At 38.5% G+C, this 26,930-nt stretch overlaps 1 protein-coding gene across 2 annotated transcripts in view; it reads left to right on the top strand.

Moving 5' to 3' along the window:
- The window catches only part of USP18 (ubiquitin specific peptidase 18), a 63,528-nt gene that overhangs the window by 25,484 nt on the left and 11,114 nt on the right, over positions 1 to 26,930 (top strand). Inside the window, exons 4-10 of one of the 2 annotated variants that reach the window (XM_080812448.1) lie at positions 5,053 to 5,198; positions 13,118 to 13,197; positions 13,489 to 13,635; positions 13,997 to 14,092; positions 14,802 to 14,969; positions 23,753 to 23,884; positions 24,897 to 24,946. In XM_080812448.1, coding sequence (XP_080668574.1) covers positions 5,053 to 5,198; positions 13,118 to 13,197; positions 13,489 to 13,635; positions 13,997 to 14,092; positions 14,802 to 14,969; positions 23,753 to 23,884; positions 24,897 to 24,946 — 819 coding nt within the window. The remainder of the gene's footprint in view (positions 1 to 5,052; positions 5,199 to 13,117; positions 13,198 to 13,488; positions 13,636 to 13,996; positions 14,093 to 14,801; positions 14,970 to 23,752; positions 23,885 to 24,896; positions 24,947 to 26,930) is intronic. The other variant, XM_080812449.1, reaches the window with a different exon arrangement.

The following is a 26,930-nucleotide window of genomic DNA, read 5'->3' on the forward strand; positions in this document are numbered from 1 at the left end:
CTTTGTTTTGTTGACTGTTTCCTTTGCTGTGCAGAAGCTTTTTATCTTGTTTAAGTCCCAAAAGTTCATTTTCGCTTTTGTTTCTTTTGCCTTTGGAGACGTGTCTTGAAAAAAGTTGCTGTGTCCGATGTCAAAGAGGTTACTGCCTATGTTCTCCTCTAGGATTTTGACAGAATCCTGCCTCATGTTGAGGTCTTTTATCCATTTCGATTTCATTATTGTGTAAGGTGTAAGAGAATGGTCGATTTTCATTCTTCTATACGTAGCTGTCCAATTTTCCCAGCACCATTTATTGAAGAGACTCTCTTTTTTTTCCCCCACTAGATATTTTTTCCTGCTTTGTCAAAGATTATTTGACCATAGAGTTTCAGGTCCATATCTAGACTCTCTACTCTATTCCATTGGTCTCTGTATCTGTTTTGTGCCAGTACCATGCTGTCTTGGTGATCACAGCTTTGTAATAAAGCTTGAAATCAGGCAATGTGATGCCCCTATTTTGTTTATTAAATTCCACATATGGGCACTGGTACTTTTAAAGACTCCCCAGGTGATTTGAAACTACAGCCAGGATTGACAGCCACTGATTTGGTTAAAACAGTGTTGGGGCTAGATCAATATCAGAAATATCAGAGAAGGAATAAATCGACAAGTAGGCCCATGCGTCTCTCCATTGATTTCTCTCAAACAGAACACACACACACACACACAGTGTATATATGTGTGTATATATATTTATACATGTACATACTTCATTGCACATTCTTTTTAAAAATGTTTATTTACTTAATTGATTAAATTATTTTTATTAAGTTTTTTTCTTGCCACTAGATTATTTTTTAAAGTTTTTAATTTAAATGCCAATTAGTTAACACACCATGTAATATCAGTTTCATGGGTACAATATAGTGATTCAACACTTCCCTACATCACTTGGTGCCCATCACAAGTGCCCTCCTTAATCCACGTCATATATTTCACCCATCCCCCTACCCACCTCCTTTCTAGTAACCAGCGTTTTGTTCTCTGTAGTTAAGAGTCTGTTTCTTAGTTGACCCCTCTCTTTCTTTTTACCCCATGCTCATTTTTTTTGTTTTTTAAATTCCATAAATTAGTGCAATCATATGGTATTTGTCTTTCTCTGACTGACTTATATTCGTTTAGCATATTATTGTTTCCTCTATCTGTGTTGTTGCAAATGGCAAGAATTCATTCTTTTTTATGGCAAAATAATATTCCATTATATCATACACATATGCACATCTCTTTGGTTAGGCTTATTCCTTGGTATCTTATGGTTTTTGGTGCAATTGTAAAGGTGATTGATTCCTTCATTCCTCTTTCTTCTGCCTCCTTGTTAGTGTATAGAAATGCAACTGATTTTTGTGCATTGATTTTATATCTTGCCACTTTGCTGAGTTCCCGTATCCATTCTAGCAGTGTTTTGTTGGAGTCTTTTGGGTTTTCCACATAGAGTATCATGTCATCTGTGAAGTGTGAGTGTTTGACTTCTTTTCCTATTTGGATGCCTTTTATTTCTTTTTGTTGCCTTATTGCTGAGGCTAGGACTTCTGGTACTATGTTGAACAGCGGTGGTGAGAGTGTTCTGTCTCTGTCCTGTTCATGACCTTAGGGGAAAAGCTCTCAGGTTTTCTCCATTGAGGTTGATATTTTATTATGATAGACTGTCTTTCTTCATCTCTTATTACAGTCTTTCATTTAAAATATAGTTTATCTGATACAAGGATGGCTACTCCAGCTTTGTTTAGATGTCCATTGGCATGATAGATTGTTCTCCACTCCTTCACTTTCAATCTGGAGGTGTCTTTGGGCCTAAAGTGAGTGTCTTGTAAGCAGCTTATCGATGGGTCTTGTGTTTTTATCCTTCCTGATACCCTGTATTTTGATTGGTGCATTTAGTCCATTTATATTCAGAGTAATTATTGAAAGATATGAAGTAGTGCCATTGTATTACCTGTACAGTTGCTGTTCATGTCGATTGTCTCTGTTCCTTTCTGGTTTTTGTTACTTTTGGGCTCTCTGTTCACTTAAGGGATACCCTTTGATAATTCTTGTAGGGCTGGTTTAATGTTCACAAATTCTTTTAGTTTTTGTTTGTCCTAGAAACTCTTTCAGCTATTTTATTCTTTTTTTTTTTAAAGATTTTATGTATTTATTTGACAGACAGAGACCACAAGTAGGCAGAAAGGCAGGCAGAGAGAGAAGTGAGGAAGCAGGCTCCCTGCTGAGCAGAGAGCCCGATGCGGGGCTTGATCCCAGGGCACTGGGATCATGACCTGAGCCGAAGGCAGTGGCCTTAACCCACTGAGCCACCCAGGCGCCCCTCAGCTATTTTATTCTTAAATAAATTTTCTGTCCCCTGTTCTCCCTCTTCTTCTGGGACTCCTATAAAACAAATGTTATTACACTTAATAACTCAGTTCCTGAGTTCTGTAAGTCTATTCTCATGTTACATAATTCTTTTTCCTTTCTTTTGTTCAGCTTCCTTGCTTTCTATTACTTTGTTTTCTAAGTCATTAATTCATTCCTCTGGTTCTTTCAGTCTGCTGTTCATTGCATCGGCAGGTTTCTAATTTCATTTATTGCACTCTTCATCTCTGTTCTTTTCTTTAACTCTTTTATCTCTGTGATAAGGGTCTCACTGATGTCTTTCATTCTTTTCTCAAGTCCAATGAGTATCCTTATGATCATTGCTTTAAGTTTTCCCTCAGGCATGTTACTTATATCTGTTTCATTCAGATCTCTAGCTATGGCCTTACCTTGTTCTTTCATTTGGGATAAATTCCTGTGTCTTCCTGTTGTGTCTAAGTCTCCGCCTGCTTCTCTGTGTTAGAAAAGTCAGTTGTGTCTCCTCTTCCTGAAAGTAATGACCTAATAAAGAGAGGTCCTATAATGTCCAGGGCCTGCTGTTTCAGGGAGTGTCTCCTGTGTGTGCTGCATGTGCTCTGTTGTTGCTTTGGTTGCCCTATCCTTCAGGCCAGTCATTTAAAGAAGCTCTCCTTACAGTGTGGAGATTCCTCAGGAAATTAAATTAGAGCTTCCCTATGACCCTGCAATTGCACTACTGGGTATTTACCCCAAAGATACAGATGTAGTGAAAAGAAGGGCCATCTGTACCCCAATGTTTATAGCAGCAATGGCCACGGTCGCCAAACTATGGAAAGAACCAAGATGCCCTTCAACGGATGAATGGATAAGGAGGATGTGGTCCATATACACTATGGAGTATTATGCCTCCATCAGAAAGGACGAATACCCAACTTTTGTAGCAACATGGACAGGACTGGAAGAGATTATGCTGAGTGAAATAAGTCAAACAGAGAGAGTCAAGTATCATATGGTTTCACTTATTTGTGGAGCATAACAAATAATATGGAGGACAAGGGTAGATGGAGAGGAGAAGGGAGTTGAGGGAAATTGGAAGGGGAGGTGAACCATGAGAGACTACAGACTCTGAAAAACAACCTGAGGGTTTTGAAGGGGCAGGGGGTGGGAGGTTGGGGGAACCAGGTGGTGGGTATTAGGGAGGGCACAGATTGCATGGAGCACTGGGTGTGGTGAAAAAACAATGAATACTGTTATGCTGAAAATAAAAAAAAAATAAAGAAGCTCTCCTTGCCTGCTGTGATCAGTATTTTATCTCTGGCCTGAATTTTAACTAGGTGGTGAGTTTTAACTTGGTGTGCCCTGGTTTGCTTGTGAAACGATACCTGTCACCACCTCCTCCACAAATGAGGTCCTGCAGGACTCTCTGGTTGGGAGGTGTGCTATGGGCAGCGGTTTGTGCTGGTCTTCTGGGGGAGGGGTCCACCACACTGGGACTTAGGGAAGCATGACTGAGAAGGGTTGTTTTACTGGAGCTCAGAGGTATGGGTCTTGGTGTAGGTAAGTTAGGCAGCCAGTGTTGGTACACCTGCTTCCCACAGGTGGCTCTGTGTTCATGCTGAAGGGTGGGAGAGGGAAATGGTGCCACCTGGCTCTTTTTTTCCTGAGTGATGTCCCTGTACATGCTTCCTCTCAGGGATGTGCTCTGAGAGGAGCAAATAATCTCCCCACGGTGTGCCCCAGGCATGCTTTAAATCCCTGTTTCCATGCTGTCTGCCCCCCAGGTTGTTTTCTGCCTTCTCTCCATGAACAGCACAGTGACCTCTAGGTTCTGTCCCAGTCAAGCCTTCTGATCTTGACTCTGGCCCTATGATCTCTGGCTGTGGTTCCAGATGCTGATTGCAAGAACTCATGAAATTTTACACCTATCATTTTCTAAACCAATGGCTTTGGGGAAATGTTCTCCTTGTGTGTTCTCCTGTGTACTCCTCTCTTTCTCCCCCTTCTCCATGACCATGGCTCCCTTCCCTCTGCAGCACCTGCAGTCTTTTTCTCCCCTAAACCACATCTCTGCACTTTCTACGTTCTTTGATGTGGCCTCTTCTTTCCCTTTAGTTGTGGAGTTTGTTCTGTCTTCAGGTCTACTTGATAGTTATCTAGTTGTGTTCCTGGGACTAGTTGTGTTCCTCCTTCTATTGGCTTGGGCAATGAGAGATGCCTATAATTAAATAAGTTATTTAAAAAAAAAACCTGACATTCCTTCATGTCCTTTATTGCCAGGACCTAAATGGGTATTTACCTTTTCACTTTGGAGTACTTCAGCCTGGACATTTTGCTGTATTGCCACCTTGATGTGGACGCAGGACTCTCTTCATCTGCCCTTCATTTAAGTGTGATTATCGGGCAGAGAGGGGAGAGGGGTAAGGCAAGAGTTGTCTTATCCCTCCCTTGAAAAGATACTCTCCATAGCCAGTTAGCTAATTTGGTGCCTCTCAACCTTGTTTATATATTTAAATCATCTGGGAAACAAAAATTCTGATAACTGGGCCCCACCATCAGAAATTCTGACTAAAAAAAGTTCTGATTTAGTTAGTCTTCCAAGTGGCCTGGACATGGAGAGTTTTGGACGTTCCCCCAAGTGATTCCAGTATGCATCTAGCATTGGGAACTGTGGGGATAAGGAGGTTCATGGATGTTCTTATTTGGCAGGATAACAATACCAAGGGGAACAGAAGAGCAGAGGAGAAGTGTCCCCTTCCAGTTGCTCTTACTACTGGAGAAGATGCAGGACAGCCGGCAGAAAGCAGTGCAACCTATGGAGCTTGCCTACTGTCTCCAGAAGTACAATATTCCAAGTAAGATAGCCTTCTCAGCTCTGAAAGAGAGGGAGGGGGAAGAAGTTAGGAAGGGGAAGGAGGGGGAGTGCCTCAGTGAATGAGTCAGCTGCTGTTCCCTACTCTTCCTTGTTTTGGAAGCATTTGTGAAGGGATAGGTATTCGTTCTTTAGGTGTTTGGTAGAATTAAGCCAATTCTGGACCTATGCTTTTCTTTGTAAGAAGTTTCAAAATGACTGATTCAGTCATTTTCCTTTTTACAGTTAGGGTCCTTTCTTTGGGTTACACTGAGCTCCCTTTAGCAATTTCTTGTAAGGCAAGTGTAGTGGTGATGAACTCCCTCAGCATTTGTTTGGGAAAGTCTTTATCTCTCTCTCATTTCTAAAGTAAAGTTTTCTAGACTGGCAGTGTTTTCCTTTTATCACTTTGAATATGTCATTCCACTGTCTCTTGACATGTAAGGTTTGTGCTAAAAATTCCAATGATAGCCTTATGGGAGCTTCCCTTGTAAGTGATAAGGTCCTTTTCTCATAATGATTTTAATCCTTGTCATTGATTTTTTATTAAGTTCAATTAGCCAACATATAGTAAGTACATCATTAATTTTTTAAAAAGATTTTATTTATTTTTGAGAGAGAGACAGCATGAGAGGGGAGAAGGTCAGAGGGAGAAGCAGACTCCCCACGGAGCTGGGAGCCCAATGCGGGGCTCGATCCCAGGACCCTGGGATCATGACCTAAGCCGAAGGCAGAGGCTTTAACCAACTCAGCCACCCAGTTACCCCAGTACATCATTAATTTTTGACGTAGTGTTCAATGATTCATTAGTTGCTTGTCACTGATTTTTAAAAGTTTTGCTATTGATGTGTCTTGGAGAATATCTGTTTGAGTTGAATGTGTCTGGGGACCTAAGAGCTTCATGAACTTTGATGTCTAAATCTCTCCCTAGATTTGGGAAGTCTCAGCCACTATTTCTTTGTTTTTAAAAATTTTATTTGCATTCAATTAATTAACATATAGTGTATTATTAGTTTCAAAAGCAGACTCATCAGTTGTGTATAACATCCAATGCTCATTATATTGCACATTTCCACCCCTTCTCTTCCAACAACCCTCAGGTGTTTCCTCTAGTTAAGACTCTCTTATGGTATATCTCCCTTTCTGACTTAATCTTGTTATATTTTCCCCTCCCTCCCTCTATACTCCTCCATTTTATTTCTTTTTTTGTTGTTGTTGTTCTTAGGTATTTTATGATTTTGTCACTTTTTAAAAAATTTTATTTTACTTTTTCAGTGTTCCAAGATTCATTGTTTATACCCCACACCCAGTGCTCCATGCAATACGTGCCTCCTTTAATATCCACCACCCGGCTTACCCATCCCCCCACCCCCTCCCTTCCAAAACCCTCAGTTTGTTTCTCAGTATCCACAGTGCTCTCATGGTTCGTCTCCCCCTTCCATTTCTCCCAGTTCACTTTTCCTTTCCTTCTCCTAATGTCCTCCATGTTATTCTCTATGCTCCACAAGTAAGTGAAACCATATGATAATTGACTTTCTCTGCTTGACTTATTTCACTCAGCATAATCTCTTCCAGTCCCATACATGTTGACACAAAAGTTGGGTATTCATCCTTTCTGATGGAGGCGTAATATTCCTTTGTATATATGGACCATATCTTCTTTATCCACTCATCTGTTGAAGGGCATCTTGGCTCTTTCCACAGTTTGGCGATTGTGGCCATTGCTGCTATGAACATTGGGGTACAGATGGCCCTTCTTTTCACTACATCTGTATCTTTGGGGTAAATACCAAGTAGTGTAATTGCTGGGTCGTACGGTAGCTCTATTTTTAATTTCTTAAGGAATCTCCACACTGTTTTCCAAAGTGGCTGCACCAACTTGCATTCCCACCAACAGTGTAAGAGGGTTTCCCTTTCTCCACATCCTCTCTAGCACTTGTTGTTTCTTGTCTTGTTAATTTCAGCTATTCTAACTGGTGTAAGGTGGTATCTCAGTGTGGTTTTGATTTGAATTTCCCTGATGGCTAATGGTGTTGAACATTTTTTTCATGAAGGAAAACTGCCAGACTCTTTCTATGAAGCCAGCATTACCCAATCCCCACCCAGGCAAAGACCCCATCGAAAAGGAGATTCTCAGACCAGTATCCCTGATGAATATGCTTTAGTTCTTCTTTGCCAATTTGAATGCTTTTTATTTCTTTCTGTTGTCTGAAAAACAAGGCAAGGACTTCTAGTACCATGTTGGTGTTTTAAATTTTGGCCATTCTGATAGGTTTGTAGAGGTATCTCATTATTTTAATTTGCAATTTCTCTTTTTTATTATTTTTTTATTTAAATTCAATTAGCCAAGTATAGTACATCATTTGGTTTGATATAATATTCAATGATTCATTAATTCACTATAATACCCAGTGTTCATTATATCACCTGCCTTCTTTTAATTCTCCTTGACATATGCCATGCACTACTTCATGTGCTTATTTGCCATTTGTATATCGTCTTTCATGAGATGTCTATTCATGTTCCTTATCCATTTTTTATTTAGGTTTTTTTTGGTCTTATTGTCGACTTTGAAGAATTGTGTATTTTGGGTAACAGTCCTTTGTAAGATACGCCTTTTGGAAATATTTTCTCTCAGTCTGTGGCTTGTCCTCTCATGCTCTTGATAGTATCTTTCACAGAGCAGAAATGTTTATTTTTAATGAGATCAGTATACCACTTCTCCCTTTTGTTGCTTGTACATTGGAGTTGCATTAAAAAGTAATCACCAAACACAAGTTCTTCTAGATTTTCTCTTGTATTATATTTAGGACCTCTATAGTTTTGCATTTTACATTTAAGTTTATTACATATTTTGAGTTTGTTTTCTTAAGGGATTTAAGTTCTGTGTATAGATTCATTTGTTTGCATATGGATATTCTGGGTCTTTGCATCTCCAAATAGACTTTAGAATCACTTTGTCAATATCCACAGAATAAATCGCTGGGATCTTGACTGAAATTACAATGAGTCTAAAGATCAAGATGTAAGAATTGGCACCTTGACAATATTGAATCCTCCTTTCCACGAACATGGGATATCTCTCCATTTATGTAATTCTTCTGATTTCTGTCATCAGAGTTTATAGTTTTTCTCATATAGATCTTGTACATATTTGGTTAGATTTATACCTAGGCATTTCATTTTCATGGTTTCTAATGTAAACAATATTATGCTTTTAATTTAAAATTCCCCTTAATAAAAAACTAATGATGTTCTATATGTTGGCTAGTTGAACATAATAATAAAAAAAGGAAAAAATCCCCAGTTCATTGTTGATATATATATTTACCTTGTATCCTTACCTTTATATATTTAACTTGTATCCAAGTTAGTTCCAGTTGTATCCAACTCTTAGTTCCACGAGTTTTTTGTTGATTCTTCTGAATTTTCTACATAGATGATCATGTCACCTGCAAATAAGGACATTCTTAATTTTTCTTTCCAATCAGTATACCTTTTATTTCCTCTCATTGTCTTACTGCATTAGCTAGGACTTCCAATTCCACATTGAAAGGAGTGGTGATAAGGGACACTATTGTCTTTTTCCTGATCTTAGCAGAAAAATTTCTCACCATTAAGTGTGATGTTGGCTGTAGGTTTTTTGAAGATGTCCCTATCAAATTTAGGAAGTTCCTCTCAGTTTCTAGTTGGCTGAGAGTTTTTATCATGAATGAACGTTGGATTTTGTCAGATGCTTTTTTGGCATCTATTAATAAAATCATTTAAATTTTGTTTTTAGTATATTGATGTGATAGATTATATTAATTAGTTTTCAGATGTTGAGCTAGTCTTGCATACCTGGGGTAAATCTCACTTGGTTGTTGTATATAATTTTTATATTTTGTTGGATTCTATTTGCTAATATTTTCTTGTGGATTTTTGTATCTTTGTTCATGAGAGATATTGACCTGTAGTATTCTTTCTTGTAATGTCTTTGTCTGGTTGTTGTATTAGGAGAATGGTGACCTTATAGAAAAAATTCCTCTGTTTCTATCTTGTGAAGAGTTTTTTTGAGAGCTGGTATAATTTATTCCATAAATGTTTGGTAGAATTCATCATTGAGCCCATTGGGTGCTCTGTACATTTATCCTCATTCATTTTTCTTTTTATTCCTCAGACTGTATGACTTCATTTACCTGTTTTCAAGTTTGATAATTCTTTTTTTCTGCCAGCTCTAATCTGCTATTGACCACCTCTTGAAAACTCTTCATTTCTGTTACTGTATTTTTTAGTTCAAGAATTTCTATTTGGATTTTTAAAATAATTTTTTCTTTATTGGTATTCTGTATTTGGTGAGACATTGCTTTCATACTTTAGTTATTTTGATATTGTTTCATTTAGTTCTTTGAACAAATTATAACTAATCTACATTCTAGTGAGACTAAAGTGCCTGGGTGGTTCAGTCATTAAGCATCTGCTTTGGGCTCAGGTCATGATCTCAGGGTCCTCGGATAGAGCCCTGCATCAGGCTCCCTGCTCAGTGGGGAGCCAGATTCTCCCTTTCCCACTCCCCCTGTGTTCCCTCTCTCACTGTCTCTCTCTCTCTGTAAATAAATAAATAAAATATTAAAAAAATTAAAGTCTAGTGAGACTAACATCTGGATCTTCTCAGTGATGGTTTCTACTGATTGCTATTTGTGTGTACGTGTACCACACTTTTCTGTTTCATTGTATGTCTTGTAATTTTTTGTTAAAAACGAAAATGCCTTTTTTCCTTTTATGTGGACCATGCTTTTCTGTTTCATTGTATGTCTTGTAATTTTTTTGTTAAAAACTAAACATTTTAGATAATATAATGTGGCAACAGTGGAAATCAGAAACTCTGACGATGAGGTTGTTGCTGTTGTTTTGTTGTTGCTATTTGTTTAATGACTCTCCTGGACTAATTCTGTAAAGGCTGTTTCCTATTGTGTGGGGGCATTAAAGATTCTGTTTGGTTAGTTTAATGCCACCTAATGATTGGTCAGGGATTTCTTTAAAGGCCTACAAATGGCCTTCCAGATCACCAAGAATATGTCAGAGATTTTAGAAGTCCACTATGGACATCTTGGTACTCAGACCCATCTTTGAAGTTTCAGCTGGTCTCTTTTTTGCCCCATCTGTTATTACAGGCTTAGGTAATCACAGTATTAACTATCATTGATTTCTTTTGACAAATATCCTGGGGATAGGATTTTAAGCTCTGATTCAGGTCAAATAATAACAACCTCCATCATAGGGTGCTTTTCCATAAAGCTGCAAGACAAGTCAAATAATAAAAATGCTTTCAGTATGGAACTTTCTGAGGAACTTCCGTCTCACTCTCTTTCTTGGTTGCAACCTTCTGGTTTTCACAGCCTCTGAGATTGCAGGTTTTCTTGTTTTCAAAGCTACTACAGAGCTGGGAAGAAGGAAATGGGAATAGGTCAGGTTGAAAAGTCTGAAATCCTGTTCTTATGTAGGTTCTGCTGTGTTTGTTGAATAAATATTCCTAAGATTTTTTAAACCTTTGGGTAATATTTAGAGTTCTGAAAAAATGATTTTTATAATTTTTTTTGCCAGGATTTTCATTGCTTTTATGGAGGATTAGATTTATAGAGCTCCTCACTCCATCATTCCAGTTGTATTCTCACTTTTATATCAATTTTCATAGCAGTTTGATTACCTTAGGGAATTTTTCTTATTCTTAAAATTATAACTTTATGGGTACTTGTCCTCCACTAGAATATAGGTTTCTTGGGGATAGTAACTTTCTCTAGCATGTGCAATGCCTTTTACATAGCAGGTGTTAACTAAATTATGGGTTGGACAGATATCCCTGTATTTTTTAGACAAATCAGGACTCTTGGCTCTGGTATGATCAGAAGAGGCAAAATGTCTTCACATTACAAGGAAATCTATCTTTATGTCCAGTGTTGGCTTCATGGCAGGCAGTCTTCTGTAAAGAATTCCCTGGATACAGCATAGTTCAACCCTAGTTCCACTCTGTTTGTCTTTAGGTTTTGGGGTTATTACCTGAAAATATGGATTAATTAATTAATTCAGCTCATAGATAGTGTTCACCTATTATGTGCCAGGTATTGTGCTAGTGTTGCAGATAAGGGAATAAGACTGATAGGGTCTTCGCTTCCATGGAGCTTATAATCTTGAGAAGAGACAGGCCAAAACAAAAGTCAAACAAAACAAAATGAAATAAAAAATGTTAAGTACAAACTGTGATAAGTATAATGAAGGAAATAAAAAGGTGTTGAGATAGCTGATATGAATATTTAATACATTTACAATAACTACCTTTTCTTGCAGTGTCTTTGCATGTTGGCAGACATATATTCTTTTGTAAAATAGTCCTCAGTGTGTTTTTCATGTTCTTTGTATTCCTAGGTTTCTTTTAAACAATAGAAATTCATTTATATCTGTCTTTTAGGCTTCTTACATAACATATGGAAAATCTACTGTTTAATTCCTGTTTCCTCTTAGCCAGCATCATCTAACACTGAGACAGTTCTTTCCTTTCTTGTCCTCTCAGGTACCTTTGGGGAAGACCTGGATCAGATATGAGTATTTGGAAACTGCTCAATTTATGGGGAATGAAAAAGAAATTAAATAGAAGTACAGAGAAAAGAATGGTCATTAGAGTCCAAATAAGGTGTTGGCTTGGCTTGGAAATTGGAGAGAATCCACTATGAAATATTGGTTTTATCTGGCTGGGTCCCCTGGTAGAGGCTAGTAGGCGTGGATGGGTGGTCAGAGAAAAGGAAACTTCTGTGATGCAGTCGGACTGGATTTTGAATTTTAAGAGGAGTTGTGAATACCCAACCTTTGTATCAACATGGACGGGACTGGAAGAGATTATGCTGAGTGAAATAAGTCAAGCAGAGAGAGTCAATTATCACATGGTTTCACTTATTTGTGGAGCATAAGAAATAACATGGAGGATATAGGGAGACGGAGAGGAGAGAAAGGAGTTGGGGGAAATTGGAGGGGGAGACGAACCATGAGAGACTATGGACTCTGAAAAACAATCTGAGGGTTTTGGAGGGGTGGGGGGTGGGAGGTTCAGTGAGCCTAGTGGTGGTTATTATGGAGGGCATGTATTGCATGGAGCACTGGGTGTGGTGCATAACCAATGAATTCTGGTACACTGAAAAGAAATTTAAAAAATAAAAAATAGAGTCGAGTATCATATGGTTTCACTTATTTGTGGAGCATAACAAATAATATGGAGGACAAGGGTAGATGGAGAGGAGAAGGGAGTTGAGAGAAATTGGAAGGGGAGGTGAACCATGAGAGACTATGGACTCTGAAAAACAACCTGAGGGTTTTGAAGGGACAGGGGGGTGGGAGGTTGGGGGAACCAGGTGGTGGGTATTAGGGAGGGCACAGATTGCATGGAGCACTGGGTGTGGTGAAAAAACAATGAATACTGTTACGCTGAAAAGAAATAAAAAATTAAAAAAAAAAAAAGAAGAGTAATTAGGGGACACCTGGGTGGCTCAGTGGGTTAAAGCCTCTGCCTTCAGCTCAGGTCATGATCTCAGGGTCCTGGAATCGAGCCCTACATTGGGCTCTCTGCTCAGCAGAGAGCCTGCTTCCTCCTCTCTCTCTCTCTGCCTGCCTCTCTGCCTAATTGTGATCTCTGTCTGTCAAATAAATAAAAAAAATAAAAAATCTTAAAAAAAATAAAAAAAAAGAATATTTACTGAGTTTCTAAAAAAAATAAACAAGCTTATTTTTCATTTTTAGTGCCTAACTAAAGTGGGGGTTGGTGGTGATGTTGAGGGCTGGGAGAGGACAAAATGGTGAATGTTCATGTACATGTAGGTAGCTAGGGCACAAGGGCATGCATGAGAATTGTCCCTTGGTGACCTCACTGATTGGGCTGTTACTTTTCTCTTTGTCCAGTGTTTGTCCAGCATGATGCTGCTCAACTCTACCTCACAGTCTGGAACCTAATTAAGGACCAAATCACAGATGTGGACCTGGTGAGATCCTAGAACCAGAGAACTCAGAAGTTTAAGATGCTGCTCATTTCGCTCATCTAGCAATCAATATAATGTATAGAGAGGATTAAAAGAGAAGTCCACGTATGATGCTTATCACAATTCCATAAAATTATTACTGTTATTATTTTGCGCCTTTTTGAAGAGCAAAGAGCATCAATGACTACCATTTTTGGAGCTTCTGTCTGATGGCTACAATTTCTGGAAATTGACTTGACTTGTTTTGTTTATGACTTTGTACCCTTCTTTCCTTTCACCTTCTCTCTCTTACAGGTAGAGAGGCTGCAGGCCCTGTATACAATCCGGGTGAAGGAGTCCTTGGTTTGCCTTGAATGTACTGTGGAGAGGAGCAGAAACAGTAGCATGTTGGCCCTCCCCCTTCCTCTTTTTGATATGGACTCAAAACCCCTGAAAACACTGGTAAAGGATTTCTTTTGGTGAATTTTCTGTTCCCATAAACCTGGTGCTGCCCGTGTGCCCTTACTTCTTTAATCCACCATTGCCCTTTAAAAAGTAATTTCTATTTCCTTTGCACAGTTCTGTTTCTCCTTTGATTTGGTGAGAAAAATTTTGTTTCCTTTTACTTTCTTTCCTCACCCTGCTACCTTATCAAGTGCTCCCTCCTATTTTTCAATCCAGTCACTAGGTCCTTTTGGAGATCCTGCCACATGCACCACACTGGGCCAGGGGGGAGGACACGGAGAGAACCAGAAGAAAAACTTTATCCCATCTGTAGGGTGGTAAATACTAACTCCGATTTTTCTTTGATCTTCTGATACAGGAGGATGCCCTTCGATGTTTCTTCCAACCCAGGGAATTATCAGGCAAAAGCAAATGTTTCTGTGAGAAATGTGGGAAAAAGACTTGTGGGAAACAGGTACTCACTCTCTGAAACCAGATACTACCATAGTTTGGGGTTGCCTTTAATGGATTTCCTGATAGAAACTTCATAGAGGGTACCATGTGTTGGTTGAGGGAGGGAATCTATATTCTGGCTAGTATCTGGGATCTGGGGATCCCAATTTTCAGAGGCCCATTACTGAGAGGGACAGAGCCTTTTAAAAGATAAGAGAAGGGATGCCTGGGTGGCTCAGTTGGTTAAGCATCTGCCTTCAGCTCTGGTCATGATCCCAGGGTCCTGGGATTGAGTCCTGCTTTGGGCTTCCTGCTCATAGGGGAATCTTCTCCCTTGCCTGCCATGCCCCCTGCTCAGATCTCTCTTTGCCTGCTGCTCCCCCTGCTTGTGCGCACTCACTCTCTCTGACAAAATAAATAAATAAAATCTTAAAAAAAAAAGATAAGAGAAGGTCCAAGAGCAGCAGGCAGTTTTCCATGCAGAGTTAGACTAGCTCTTTAGAGCAGACTCTAGTTCCTGTGGTTCCTGGTTCTTGTGCAGAGCCCTATGGCTGCTCATGATTTCTGTGAAGAGCTCAACAGATTCAGCAGATGGGAGCCCTTAATTCTGTATTATATCATTCTGATCCATTTTGGAGAAGAAAAACACACCATCGGCCCTGGTATTTCTCTAAATCTACCCATTTCAAGTGCCTTAGGACTTCATCTCCATAGTAATTTTGCTTTTTCAGGTCTTGAAGCTGACCCATTTGCCCCAGACCTTGACAATCCACCTCTTGCGGTTCTCCATCAGGAATTCTCAGACAGAAAAGATTTGCCACTCACTCTATTTCCCCCAGACCTTGGATTTAAGTCAGGTCCTTGTGATTGAAGAAGACCTCTGTAATGCTGAGGAACAGGTGAGAAGCTCCTTAATTCCCTTCCATCCTCCATCTCTTCAGACCCCTTGTCTGCTTGATTTTGCCTCTCTTCCCCTAAGATGCTTAAAGTCACGCACTCAACAGACATAGCACTTTTGGTCATCTCATCTTTGCCATTATAGCATCTCATAAATCAAAGCCTATGTTGGACATGCTTGGGGCACACAAAGGGAGGAAAACTTACCAGCAGCTGCTTGGTGTGATTCATAGAAACACATTCATATGTTCAAGAAACATTTATTTTTTTAAAACAGTATTTTAATGATGGAAACCTGTGTGTTCTTAAATTTAAAAATGATGGCTTGTTATTACCATACTACTATCACCAACATTTGCTGTATGTGGTTGCTTTTCTTATAAGATTCAAAATACTTCTATCAATGGACATCCAAGTTCTTTCCCTAGTTTGGCTATTGTGGACATTTCTGCTATAAGCAGTGGGGTGCTGGTGCCAGATGAGTGGATAAAGAAGATGTGGTACATATATACAATGCTGTATTACTCAGCCATTAAAAAAATAGGAAATCTTACCATTTGCAACAATATGGATGGAACTAGAGGGTATTATACTAAGTGAAATAAGTCAGAGAAAGACAATGGAGTTAAGAAACAAAACAGATGAACATAGGGGAAGGGAGGGAAAAATAAAACAAGACATAATCAGAGGGAAACAAACCATAAAAGACTCTTAACCACAGGAAATAAACTGAGGGTTCGTGGAGGGTGGGAGGTGGTGAGGGGATGAGGTGACAGGGTGATGGGCATTAAAGAGGGCATGTGATGTAATGAGCACTAGGTGTTATATACAACTGATGAATGACTGAACTCTACCTCTGAAATTAATAATGTATGTTAATTAATTGAATTTAAATAAAAAAGACTTGAAACATTATTTCTTTTTTTTAAACTGTATTTTATTTTTTCATTGTTCCAAGATTCATTGTTTATGCATCACATCCAGTGCTCCATGCAATACGTGTCCTCCTTAATACCCACCACCAGGCTCACCCACCCCCTCAAAAACCCTCAGTTTGTTTCCCAGAATCCACAGTCTTTCATGGTTCATCTCCACCCCCCCCCCCCGATTATTTCTAAGTATTGGACTTTGTTCATATCCCTCACAGCACTAAGGAAGGGGAGGAACCCATAATTCAGGGCCTTCTGCTTAAATGAAGTATATAATACATATATACATAAGTAAACACAAGATCTTGGGTTCTAAACATAATACCAACCTTTCTTTTTAAAACAGCTTATACCTACTTTGAGGATAGTAACAAAAGATCCAGTTTGTTGGGCCAAATTTAATCAGAGTAAAGTTGAACTCAGCTTTCCTGAGCTAATAACTTACTGGGAAATTCTGAGAAAAAATATAACATAAATATCTTTTTTTAGGTTTGAAATGTTACATTTAGTAAGTTCTATATTGCTACATATACATGTAGCAATGTACATATACATGTAGCAACATATACATGTAGCAATATAGAATTATATATACATATATTGTATATATATGGACTGTTTTTTTCATGCTCTTTACTATTCATGCTATAGAAGCATGGTATCTTAAAAATGACTTATATGGATTGTTTTTTTCATGCTCTTTACTATTTATTCATGCTGTAGAAACATGGTATCTTAAAAATGAGGCCTATAACGGACACGTGAAAAAAATGTTCCACATCACTCAGCATCAGGGAAATACAAATCAAAACCTCAATGAGATACCAGCTCACACCAGTCAGAATGGCTAAAATGAACAAGTTGGAAACAACAGATGTTAGTGAGGATGTGGAGGAAGGGTTGGTGGGAATGCAAGCTGGTGTAGGCACTCTGGAAAACAGTATGGAGGTTCTCCAAAAAGTTAAAAACAGAGCCACCCTACGGCCCAGCAATTGCACTATTAGGTATTTACCCAAAGAACACAAACATCGTGATCTGAAAGGGCATTTGCACCCCAATGTTTATAGCAACAATGTCCACAATAGCCAAACTAGGGAAAGAGCCGAGATTCCATTGACAGATGAATGGATAAGGAAGAGAGAGAGATATATCTATCAATTTAAATTTAAAAAATTTCACTATACCAGAAACTAATGATGTATTATATACTGGCTAACTGAACACAATGAGAAATTTAAATTTAAAAAATAAAAAATAAAAACTGAGGCCTAATAATATAATAGCTCCTATATAACCTGGTTTCTTTACCTATTTAGTGCATATGTTTCATAAGATTCTCATTTTCTGTTCTTTGAGTTTTCCTTATATCTATTTGTGTGTTTTTTTTAAGATTTTATTTATTTATTTGACAGTGATCATCATTAGGCAGAGAGGCAGACAGAGAGAGGAGGAAGCAGGCCCCCCGCTGAGCAGAGAGCCAGATGCGGGGCTCGATCCCAGGACCCTGGGACCACGACCTGAGCTGAAGGCAGAGGCTTTTACCCACTGAGCCACCCAGGCGCCCCCTTATTTCTATTTGTATACTATGAAGTATATCATAATGAAATATCTTTCCAAAAAATTATTTAAATACAATGTATTTTACATATACTGTATTATTAGTTTCAGGGGTAGAATTTAGTAATTGGTAAGTTGCAAATAACACCCAGTGTGCATTACATCAAGTGCCCTTCTTAATGCCCACCACCTAATTACCCCTTCAACCCACCTCCCCTCCAGCAACCCTCCATTTGTTTCCTGGAATTAAGTGTCTCTTATGGTTGGCTCCCTATTTTCATCTTACTTTATTTTTCTTTCCTTTCCCCTATGGTCATCTGGAAGGAACTAGAGAGTATTATGCTAAGCAAAATAAGTCAGGGAAAGACAATGCCTTATGATTTCACTTGTATGTGGCATTTAATAAGAAAACAGATGAAATAACATCTTAAAATTTTCAACTAATGAATCATCAAACGTTCTATCAAAACTTAATGATGTATTACACCTTGGGTAATTGAATTAATTAATTAATTTAAAAAGATTTTGTCCATTTATCTGACAGAGAGAGACACAAAAAGAGAGGGAACATAAGCAGGCAGAGTGTGAGAGGGAGAAGCAGGCTTCCCGCTGAGCAGGCAGCCCAATGAGGGGCTCAATCCCAGGACCTGGGACTATGACCTGAGCTGAAGGCAAGTGCTTAATGAGTGAGCCACCCAGGTGCCCCAGCTAACTGAATTTAAATACAAATTTTTTCCACTTAAAAAGACATTGTGATTGAAAATCTTGAATATATACCAAAATAGCAAAGAATTATACAGTGAATTCCCATGTCCACCAAGCAGTTTAAACATTATCAAAACCCATGACCAATCTAGCTTTACCAACATCCTCACCCTCTTCTTTTTCCAACCCCCTACTGGATTATTCTGAAGCAAGTCCCAGACTCTGCCCTTTCATTTGAAGTATTTCATTATGTCTTTCTAAAGACTAAGCTCTCTTTCTCTAGATGTAACCAATTCTATCTCATAATTTCTTCTTTATCATTTTAAATTTTAATTCCAGTATAGTTACTGTACAGTATTATATTATATATTATACATATAATTACACAATATATATATATTATATATAATATATAAAATCCAGGTGTATGATATATAGTGATTTAACAATTCTATACATTACTCAGTGCTCATGGTGATAAGTGTACTCTTTTTTTAAAGGTTTTATTTATTTATTTGACAGAGAGAGAGAGCACAAGCAGGGGAGCGGGAGAGGGAGAAGTGGACTCCCACTGAACAGGGAGCCCAACGTGGGACTCGATCCCAGGACCTTGGGATCATAACCCAAGCTGAAGGCAGTCACTTAACCAACTGAGCCACCCAGGAGCCCCAAGTGTACTCTTTAAAAATTTTTTTTTGATAAGGGTATTCTTAATCCTCATCACCTCTTTCTACCGTTTCCCACCTACCCACGTACCAACCTACCCAAACCATATGTTTGTTCTCCACGGTTAAGAGTTTATTTCTTGGTTTGTCTTTCTCCTATTTTTTTCTTTGTTCATTTGTTTTGTTTCTTAAATTCCACATATGAGTGAAATAATTTTTATTATTTTATTTTATTTTTATTTTTTAGTGTTCCAGAATTCATTGTTTATGTACTACGCCCAGGGCTCCGTGCAACATGTGCCCTCCTTAATACCCACCACCAGGCTCACCCACCCTCCTCTCTAAAACCCTCAGTTTGTTTCATATGAGTAAAATCATGTGGTATTTGTCATTCTCTGACTGACTTATTTCACTTAGCATTATACTCTCTTGCTCTATCCATATTGTTGCAAATGGCAAAATTTCATTCTTTTAATGGCTTAATAATATTCCATTGTGTGTGTATGTGTGTGTATATCACATCTTTATCCATTCATCAATTGATGGATACTTGAGCTGTTTCTATATCTTGGCTATTGTAAATAATATTGCTATAATCATCAGGGGGCATATACCCCTTTGAATTAGTGTTTTGTATTTTTTTGGGTGAATACCCAGTAATGTGACTTTTGGATTGTAGAATAGCTCCATTTTTAACTTTTTGGGGGAATCTCCATACTGTTTTCCACAGTGGCTGTAACAGTTTTCACTCCCACCAACAGTGCATCTCATAATTTCATAATATCATTGATGCCCAGCCAATATTTAGATTTGTTTGCTTTTTAAAATTTTATTTATTTATTTATTTGAGGGAGGAAGAGAGAGAGAGAGAGAGCATGAGCAGAGGGAAGGGAAGAAGAAGAGAGAGAATCTCAAGCAGACTCCCTGCTGAGCACAGAGCAGGACGTGGGGACTCTTTCAAGACCCTGAGATCATAACCTGAGCCAAAATCAGTAGTCAGGCATTCAACCAACTGAGCCATCCAGGCACTTCAGAACCAATTATTTTTGAAAAAAATTAATTTTTCCCAGTGTCAAAACTCACGGTGGTTTTTTCCCTTTTTTTAAATTTTAAATTTTTTATTATCATTTTTATTATGTTATGTTAGCCACCATACTGTATGTAATTAGTTTTTGATGTAGTGTTCCAAGATTCATTGTTTACATACAAGACCCATGCAATATGTTCCCTCCTTAATACCCATCACTGGGTTACACAATCCCCAAGCCCTTCCCTTCTGTAATCTCAGTTTGGTTCCTGGCGTCCAGAGTCTTTCATGGTTTGTCTCCCTCTCTGATTTCTTCCCATTCAGTTTCCCCTTTCTTCCCCTGTGGTTCTCCATGCTATTCCTTATGTTCCACTTATGAATGAAAGCATAAGATAATTTTCTTTTTCTGCTTGACTTATTTCACTTAACATAATCCCCTCCAGCTCCATCCATGTCGATGCAAATAGGGGGTATTCATCCTTTCTAATGGCTGAGTAATATTCCATTGTATATATGAAACACATCATCTTTATCCATTCATCTGTTGAAGGGCATCTCAGCTCCTTTCACAGTTTGGCTGTTGTGGACATTGCTGCTATGAACATTGGGGTGCATGTGCCCCTTCTTTTCACTATGTCTGTATCTTTGGGGTAAATACCTAGTAGTTCAATTGCTGGGTCATAGGGTAGTTCTATTTTTAACATCTTGAGGAATCTCTATACTGTTTTCCAGAGTGGCTGTACTAAGCATGCATTCTCATCAACAGTGTAAAAGGGTCCCCCTTTCTCCACATCCTTGCCCACACTTTTTTCCTGTCTTGTTGATTTTTGCCATTCTATCTGGTGTAAAGTGATATCTCAGTGTAGTTTAGATTTGTATTTCCCTGATGGCTAGTGATGTTGAACACTTTTTCATGTTTCTGTTAGCCATTTGTATGCCTTCTTTGGAGAAGCGTTATGTTCATGTCTTCTGTCTATTTTTGATTGGATTATTTGTTTTTTGGGTGTTGAGTTTGAGAAATTCTTTATAGATCTTGGATACCAGCCCTTTATGTTATTTGCAAATATTTATGTCATTTTCAAATATCTTCTCTCATTCCTGGATTGCCTCTTAGTTTTGTTGACTGTTTCCTTTACCGTGCAGAAGCTTTTTATCTTGATGAAGTCCCCAAAGTTAATTTTTGCCTTTGTTTTCCTTGCCTCTGGGGATGTGTCTGCAAGAAATTGCAGGAGAAGTTGGCTGCAGCCAAGGTCAAAGAGGTTGCTGCCTGTGTTCTCCTCTAGGATTTTAATGGATTCCTGTTTCAAATTAGGTCTTCCTTCCACCTTGAGTTCATCTTTGCATATGGTGTAAGAGAATGGTCCAGTTTCATTCTTCTGCATGTGACTGTCCAATGTTCCCAGCACCTTTTATGGAAGAGACTGTCTTTTTTCCATTGGATATTCTTTCCTGCTTTGTTGAAGATTAGTTGACTATAGAAATGTAGGTCCATTTCTGGGATCTCTATTCTGTGCCATTGATCTGTGTATTTGTTTTTGTGCCCATACCATGCTGTCTTGTATATCAGCTTTGTAAGACAGCTTGAAGTCGGTCATCGTGATGCCACCAGCTTTGGCTTTCTTTTTCAACATTCCTCTGGGTATTCAGTGTCTTTTTTCTGGTTCCATACATATTTGAGGATTATTTGTTCCTGCTCTGTGAAAAATGTCAGTGGTATTTTAATAGGAAATACCCTGAAATGTAGATTGCTCTAGGTAGCACAGACCTTTTCACAATGTTTATTTTTCTAATCCATGAGCATGGACTGTTTTTCCAACTTTTTGTGTCTTCCTCAATTTCTTCATAAGTATTCTGTAGTTTCTAGAATTTAGATCCTTTACCTCTTTGGTTAGATTTATTCCCAGGTATCTTATGGTTTTGGTTGCTATTTTAAATGGAATCAATTCCCTAATTCCTCTTTTGTTCATTAACTTTGTTAGTGTATATAAATGCAATTGATTTCTGTGCAATAAGTTTGTATACTGCCACATTGCTCAATTGCTATATTAGTTCTAGTAATTTAGGGGTGGAGTCTTTTGGATTTTCCACAAAAAGTATCGTGTCATCTGTGAAGAGAGAGAGTTTGACTTCTTTGCCAATTTGAGTGCCTTTTATTTCTTTTTATTGTCTGATTGCTGAGGCTAGGACTTCTAGTACTGTGTTGAACAAAAGTGGTGACAGTGGCCCTCCCTGTTGTGTTTCTGACCTTAAGGGAAAAGGTCTCAGGTTTTTCCCCATTGAGAATGATGTGTGCAGTGGGCTTTTCATAGATGGCTTTATGATGTTGAGGTATGTTCCCTCTATCCCTGTATTTTTAAGAGGTTTCATCGGGAAAAGATGCTGTATTTTGTGAGATGCATTTTCTGCATCAGTCGAGAGGATAATATGTCTCTTTGTCTCTTCTTTTGTTAATATGATCTATCACATTGATTGATTTGTGAATGTTGAACCACCCTTGCATCCCAGGAATAAATCCCACCAGATCATGGTGAATAATCCTTTTCATGTGCTGTTGGATCCTATTGGCTAGATCTTGAGTATTTTTGCATCCATATTCATCAGGGATATTGGTCTATAATTCTTTTTTGATGGGGTCTTTGTCTGTTTTTGGGATCAGGGTAATACAGGCCTCATAGAGGAAGTTTGGAAGTTTTCCTCCCATTTCTATTTTTTTGGAACAGCTTCACTAGAATAGGTATAATTTCTTCTTTAAATGTTTGGTAGAATTCCCCTGGGAATCCATTTGGCTCTGGACTCTAACTTTTGGGGAGGTTTTTGATTACTATTTCAATTTTCTTACTGGTTATTGGCCTGTTTAGATTGTCTATTTCTTCCTGTTTCAGTCTTGGTAGTTTAAAAGTTTCCAGGAATGCATCCATTCCTTCCAGATTGCCTAGTTTGTTGGCATATAACTGCTGATAATAAGTCTAATAATTTTCTCTATTTCCTTGGTATTGGTCATTATTTCTCACCTTTCATTCATGATTTTATTAATTTGTGTCCTTTCTCTTTTCTTTAGATTAAGTCTGGCCTGACATTTATCAATTTTCTTAATTCTTTCATAGAATCAGCTTCTAGTTTCATTGATCTGTTCTGCTCTTCTAGTTTCTATTTCACTGATTTCTGCTCTATATTATTTCTCTTCTCCTGCTTGGCTTAGGCTTTATTTACTGTTCCTTCACCATATCCTTTCTGTGTGACTAACCGGAATTTAAATAAAAACTCGAAAGTATAAAAAAAAAGTTCTAATTCTTTAAAAAAAAAGATTTTATTTATTTACATGAGCGAGATAGAGAAAGCACGAGCAGGGAGAGGGGCAGAGAGAGAAGCAGGCTTCCCACTGAGCAGGGAGCCTGACACAGGGCTCGATTCCAGGACCCCTAGATCATGACGCAAACCAAAGACAGACACTTAACCAACTGAGCCACCTAGGTGCCCCTAAAGTTCTAATTCTTGACTTGACCTTTGTAACCACATATCCTGCTTCCCAGCACCCTCCATGCCTCCCATTTCCTCAACATGCTCTGTTATGCTGTGCTGCCAAGTCTTTGGAATTTTGGGGCCTATTTGAGTATACCCCCTACTTAGAACTTGTCTGCTAGTCTTGTTTATCCTTCAAGATCAATTCAAGCATGTCTTCTCTGGGGAACTTTTCTCAGATGATTATTTCTTCTCCTTTTTTGGTTCACAGCATTATAATTGTGGCTTAATTAATTGTGAGATTTTTTAGTTCAAAGACTATTTTCTAGCCCCCTTGAAGTACTAGTGCTTGGAATGTGATGAAATAATGTTTCTTTATTCTAGACTACAGTTAGAAAAGGAGGCATGATGGGTGAATAATTTTGTACCTTATGTCCTTCCAGCTTGGAAGACAGTATGAGCTCTTTGCTGTGATTGCCCACGTGGGGGCAGCTGACTTTGGTCATTACTGTGCCTATATCCAGAATTCTGTGGATGGAAAATGGTTCTGCTTCAACGATTCCAATGTTTCTTGGGTAAGAACATTGTCCAAAATTTCCTCTTGTCCTGAATTAGCCACCTGTAATAAATTTTGACAGGACTAGATGGGTCCTCCAGTTCAACACACATTGTGGGCCAGTTCTCTCTTTGTGTAGGGCCTTTAAACAGTCCTTTTCTTTATAAAAAGCTTTTTAAAATTCAAGTACAGGTGACACAATGTTACCTTAGTTCCAGATATACAATATGGTGATTCAACAAGTTTGTACACTATGCTGTGCTCACTGCAACTGTGGCTACCATCTGTCACTGTACAATGCTATCACAGTTTCACTGACTATATTTCTTATGCTGTACCTTTTTCTTTTTAAGAAAAAAGAGAGGAAGAGAAAGAGAGAGGAAGAGAGAGCAAGTGGGTGGGGCATAGGGAGAGAATCCCAAGCAGGCTCTGCACAGACCCCTTATGTGGGGCTTGAACTCACGACCCTGAGAATATGACATGAGCTGAAATCAAGAGTCAAATGCTTAACTGACTGAGAAACACAGGCGCCCTATACTGTCCCTTTTATTCATGTGACTTACTCATTCCATAACTGGAAGCCTGTATCTTCCACTCCCCTTTACCTCTCTTGCCCATCCCTGCCTCCCCTCTGGCAACCATCGGTTTGTTCTACTTATAGGTCTGATTCTGCTTAAAGTCCTTTTCTGCATGAAGTACCCATTCGGTGTGTAGCCCTCTGAGAGTTCACTTAGCTCAGTGTCTAGGTTTTTGGTGTCTTCGTGCTTTGTGGGAGACTTAAGCAAAGTAAGAAGAATTAGATATATGTAAGTTAGAACCAAGCACAATCAAGTTTAAATAGAGGGAACAGAGTACTAAAAGTGCCTTCGTAAACATGGTGTCCTATCACTGAACGATCCAGGCCTTGAGAGGTACTTAGGGGTGGGTTTGTCTGGATGAGTGAGGAAGGATACATTGTAGCACCCCGTACTCTCTGGGTGCTTAACATATGCTAGCTGGATGCTTCACTTCATCTATTTATGTACTTCTAGGTATCCTGGGAAGACATCCAGTGTACTTATGGAAATCATAACTACCGCTGGTAAGAGAAGTGTTTGAGTGATGGAAACCAAATGAGTTTACACAGGGTTCTTTTACTGTATGAAACTTATGGATTTAGCTTCTACTTGTATTTGGATAACTCCCCAGTGACTGTTCAGCCTCATCTCTCATTACATCTCACCATACCATGCATTTTTCACAATTTAGATGCCAATAATACTAAAGTACAACTAGCTCGCCAGCATCATATCCTCCAATGGCTTGCACTTGCAGTTCCTGGTCTGTTTTGCCCTCTCCTAATTTATTATTGGGCAAATACCCACTTATGCTTTAATATCTCTGCTCATGGCTTTTCCTACTCTGTAAAACATTCACTGATTGATGCTGGATTTGTAGGGTTTTCTCATATGCTTGCCCTGCACTTTTAGCATATGTCCTTTATAACAAGGACCACCCTGTTTGTAACTGTTTGCATGTATAACTTTATTTTATATTAGACCATGAACTGTTTGGGATTAAGGATCATTCTTCTCTTTTTCTTTGGCCAATATAGTGCTTGCATTTAATAAATAGCTACAAATGTATTTTTAAAAATCAATGACTACAGAGGGGAAGCTAGAGAAAAAAAGCTGGATTAAGTTTTTTTTTTTTTTAAAGATTTTTAAAATTTATTTGAGTGAGAGAGCACAAGCATGGGGAGTAGCTGGCAGAGGGAGAAGCAGACCCTCTACTGAGCAGGGAGCCTGATGCAGGGCTTGATCCCAGGACACTGGGATCATGACCTGAGCTGAAGGCAGACGGTTAACTGACTGAGCCACCCAGGTGCCACAGGATGAAGGTTTTATTATTTTTCATCTTTTTAAAAATTATGTTCAGTTAACCACTAAATAGTACTTCATTAGTTTTTGATGTAGTGTTCAGTGATTCACTAGTTGCGTATAACACCCATTGCTCATCACAACATGTGCCCTCCTTAATATCCATCACCCAACTGCCCCATACCCTACTCCTCTTCCCTCTGAAACCCTCAGATTGTTTCCCAGAGTCCAGAGTCTCTAATGGTTTGTCTCTCTCTCTGATCTCTCCCCCTTCAGTTTTCCTTCCCTTTCCCTATGGTCCTCAGTGCTAGTCCATATGTTCCACATCTGACTCAAACCATATATTTATATATTAATATTTTATAATATATAATTTATTTATATATATTCATATATAATATATATGATATTTTATGTTATATATATTCATATATTATATATATGATATTTTATGTTATTTATATATTATATAATTGACTTTCTTTGCTTGACTTATTTCACTTAGCATAATCCCCTCCAGTTGCATCCATGTCAATACAAATGGTGGGTATTCATCCTTTTTGATGGCTGAATAATATTCCACGGTATATATAAACCACATATTCTTTTTTTAATTTATTTTTAATTTCAGTGTTCCAGAATTCATTGTTAATGCACCACACCCAGTGCTCCATGCAATATGTGCCCTCCATAATACCTACCACCAGGCTCTCCAAACCTCCTACTCCTCTCCCCTCCAAAACCCTTTGTTTCTCGGAGTCCACAGTCTCTCATGGTTCATCTCCCTCTCCCATTTCTCCCAATTCACTTTTCCTTTCCTTCTCCTAATGTTATTCTCTCATTGGGAAGGCTGCAAGCTTTTTCCCATTGAGGATGATATTTGCTGTGGGTTTTTCATAGATAGATTCGATGAAGTTCAGGAATGTTCCCTCTATCCCTATACTTTGAAGCGTTTTAATCAGGAACGGATGCTGGATTTTGTCAAAAGCTTTTTCTGCATCAATTGAGAGGATCATGTGGTTCTTCTCTCTTCTCTTATTGATTTGTTCTATCACATTGATTTGTGAATGTTGAACCATCCTTGTAACCCAGGGATGAATCCCACCTGGTCATGGTGGATAATCTTTTTAATGTGCTGTTGGATCCTGTTTGCTAGGATCTTGTTGAGAATCTTAGCATCCATATTCATCAGTGATATTGGTCTGA

Source organism: Martes martes, assembly GCF_963455335.1.
Source record: "Martes martes genome assembly, chromosome: 8".
Lineage (NCBI taxonomy): Eukaryota > Metazoa > Chordata > Mammalia > Carnivora > Mustelidae > Martes > Martes martes.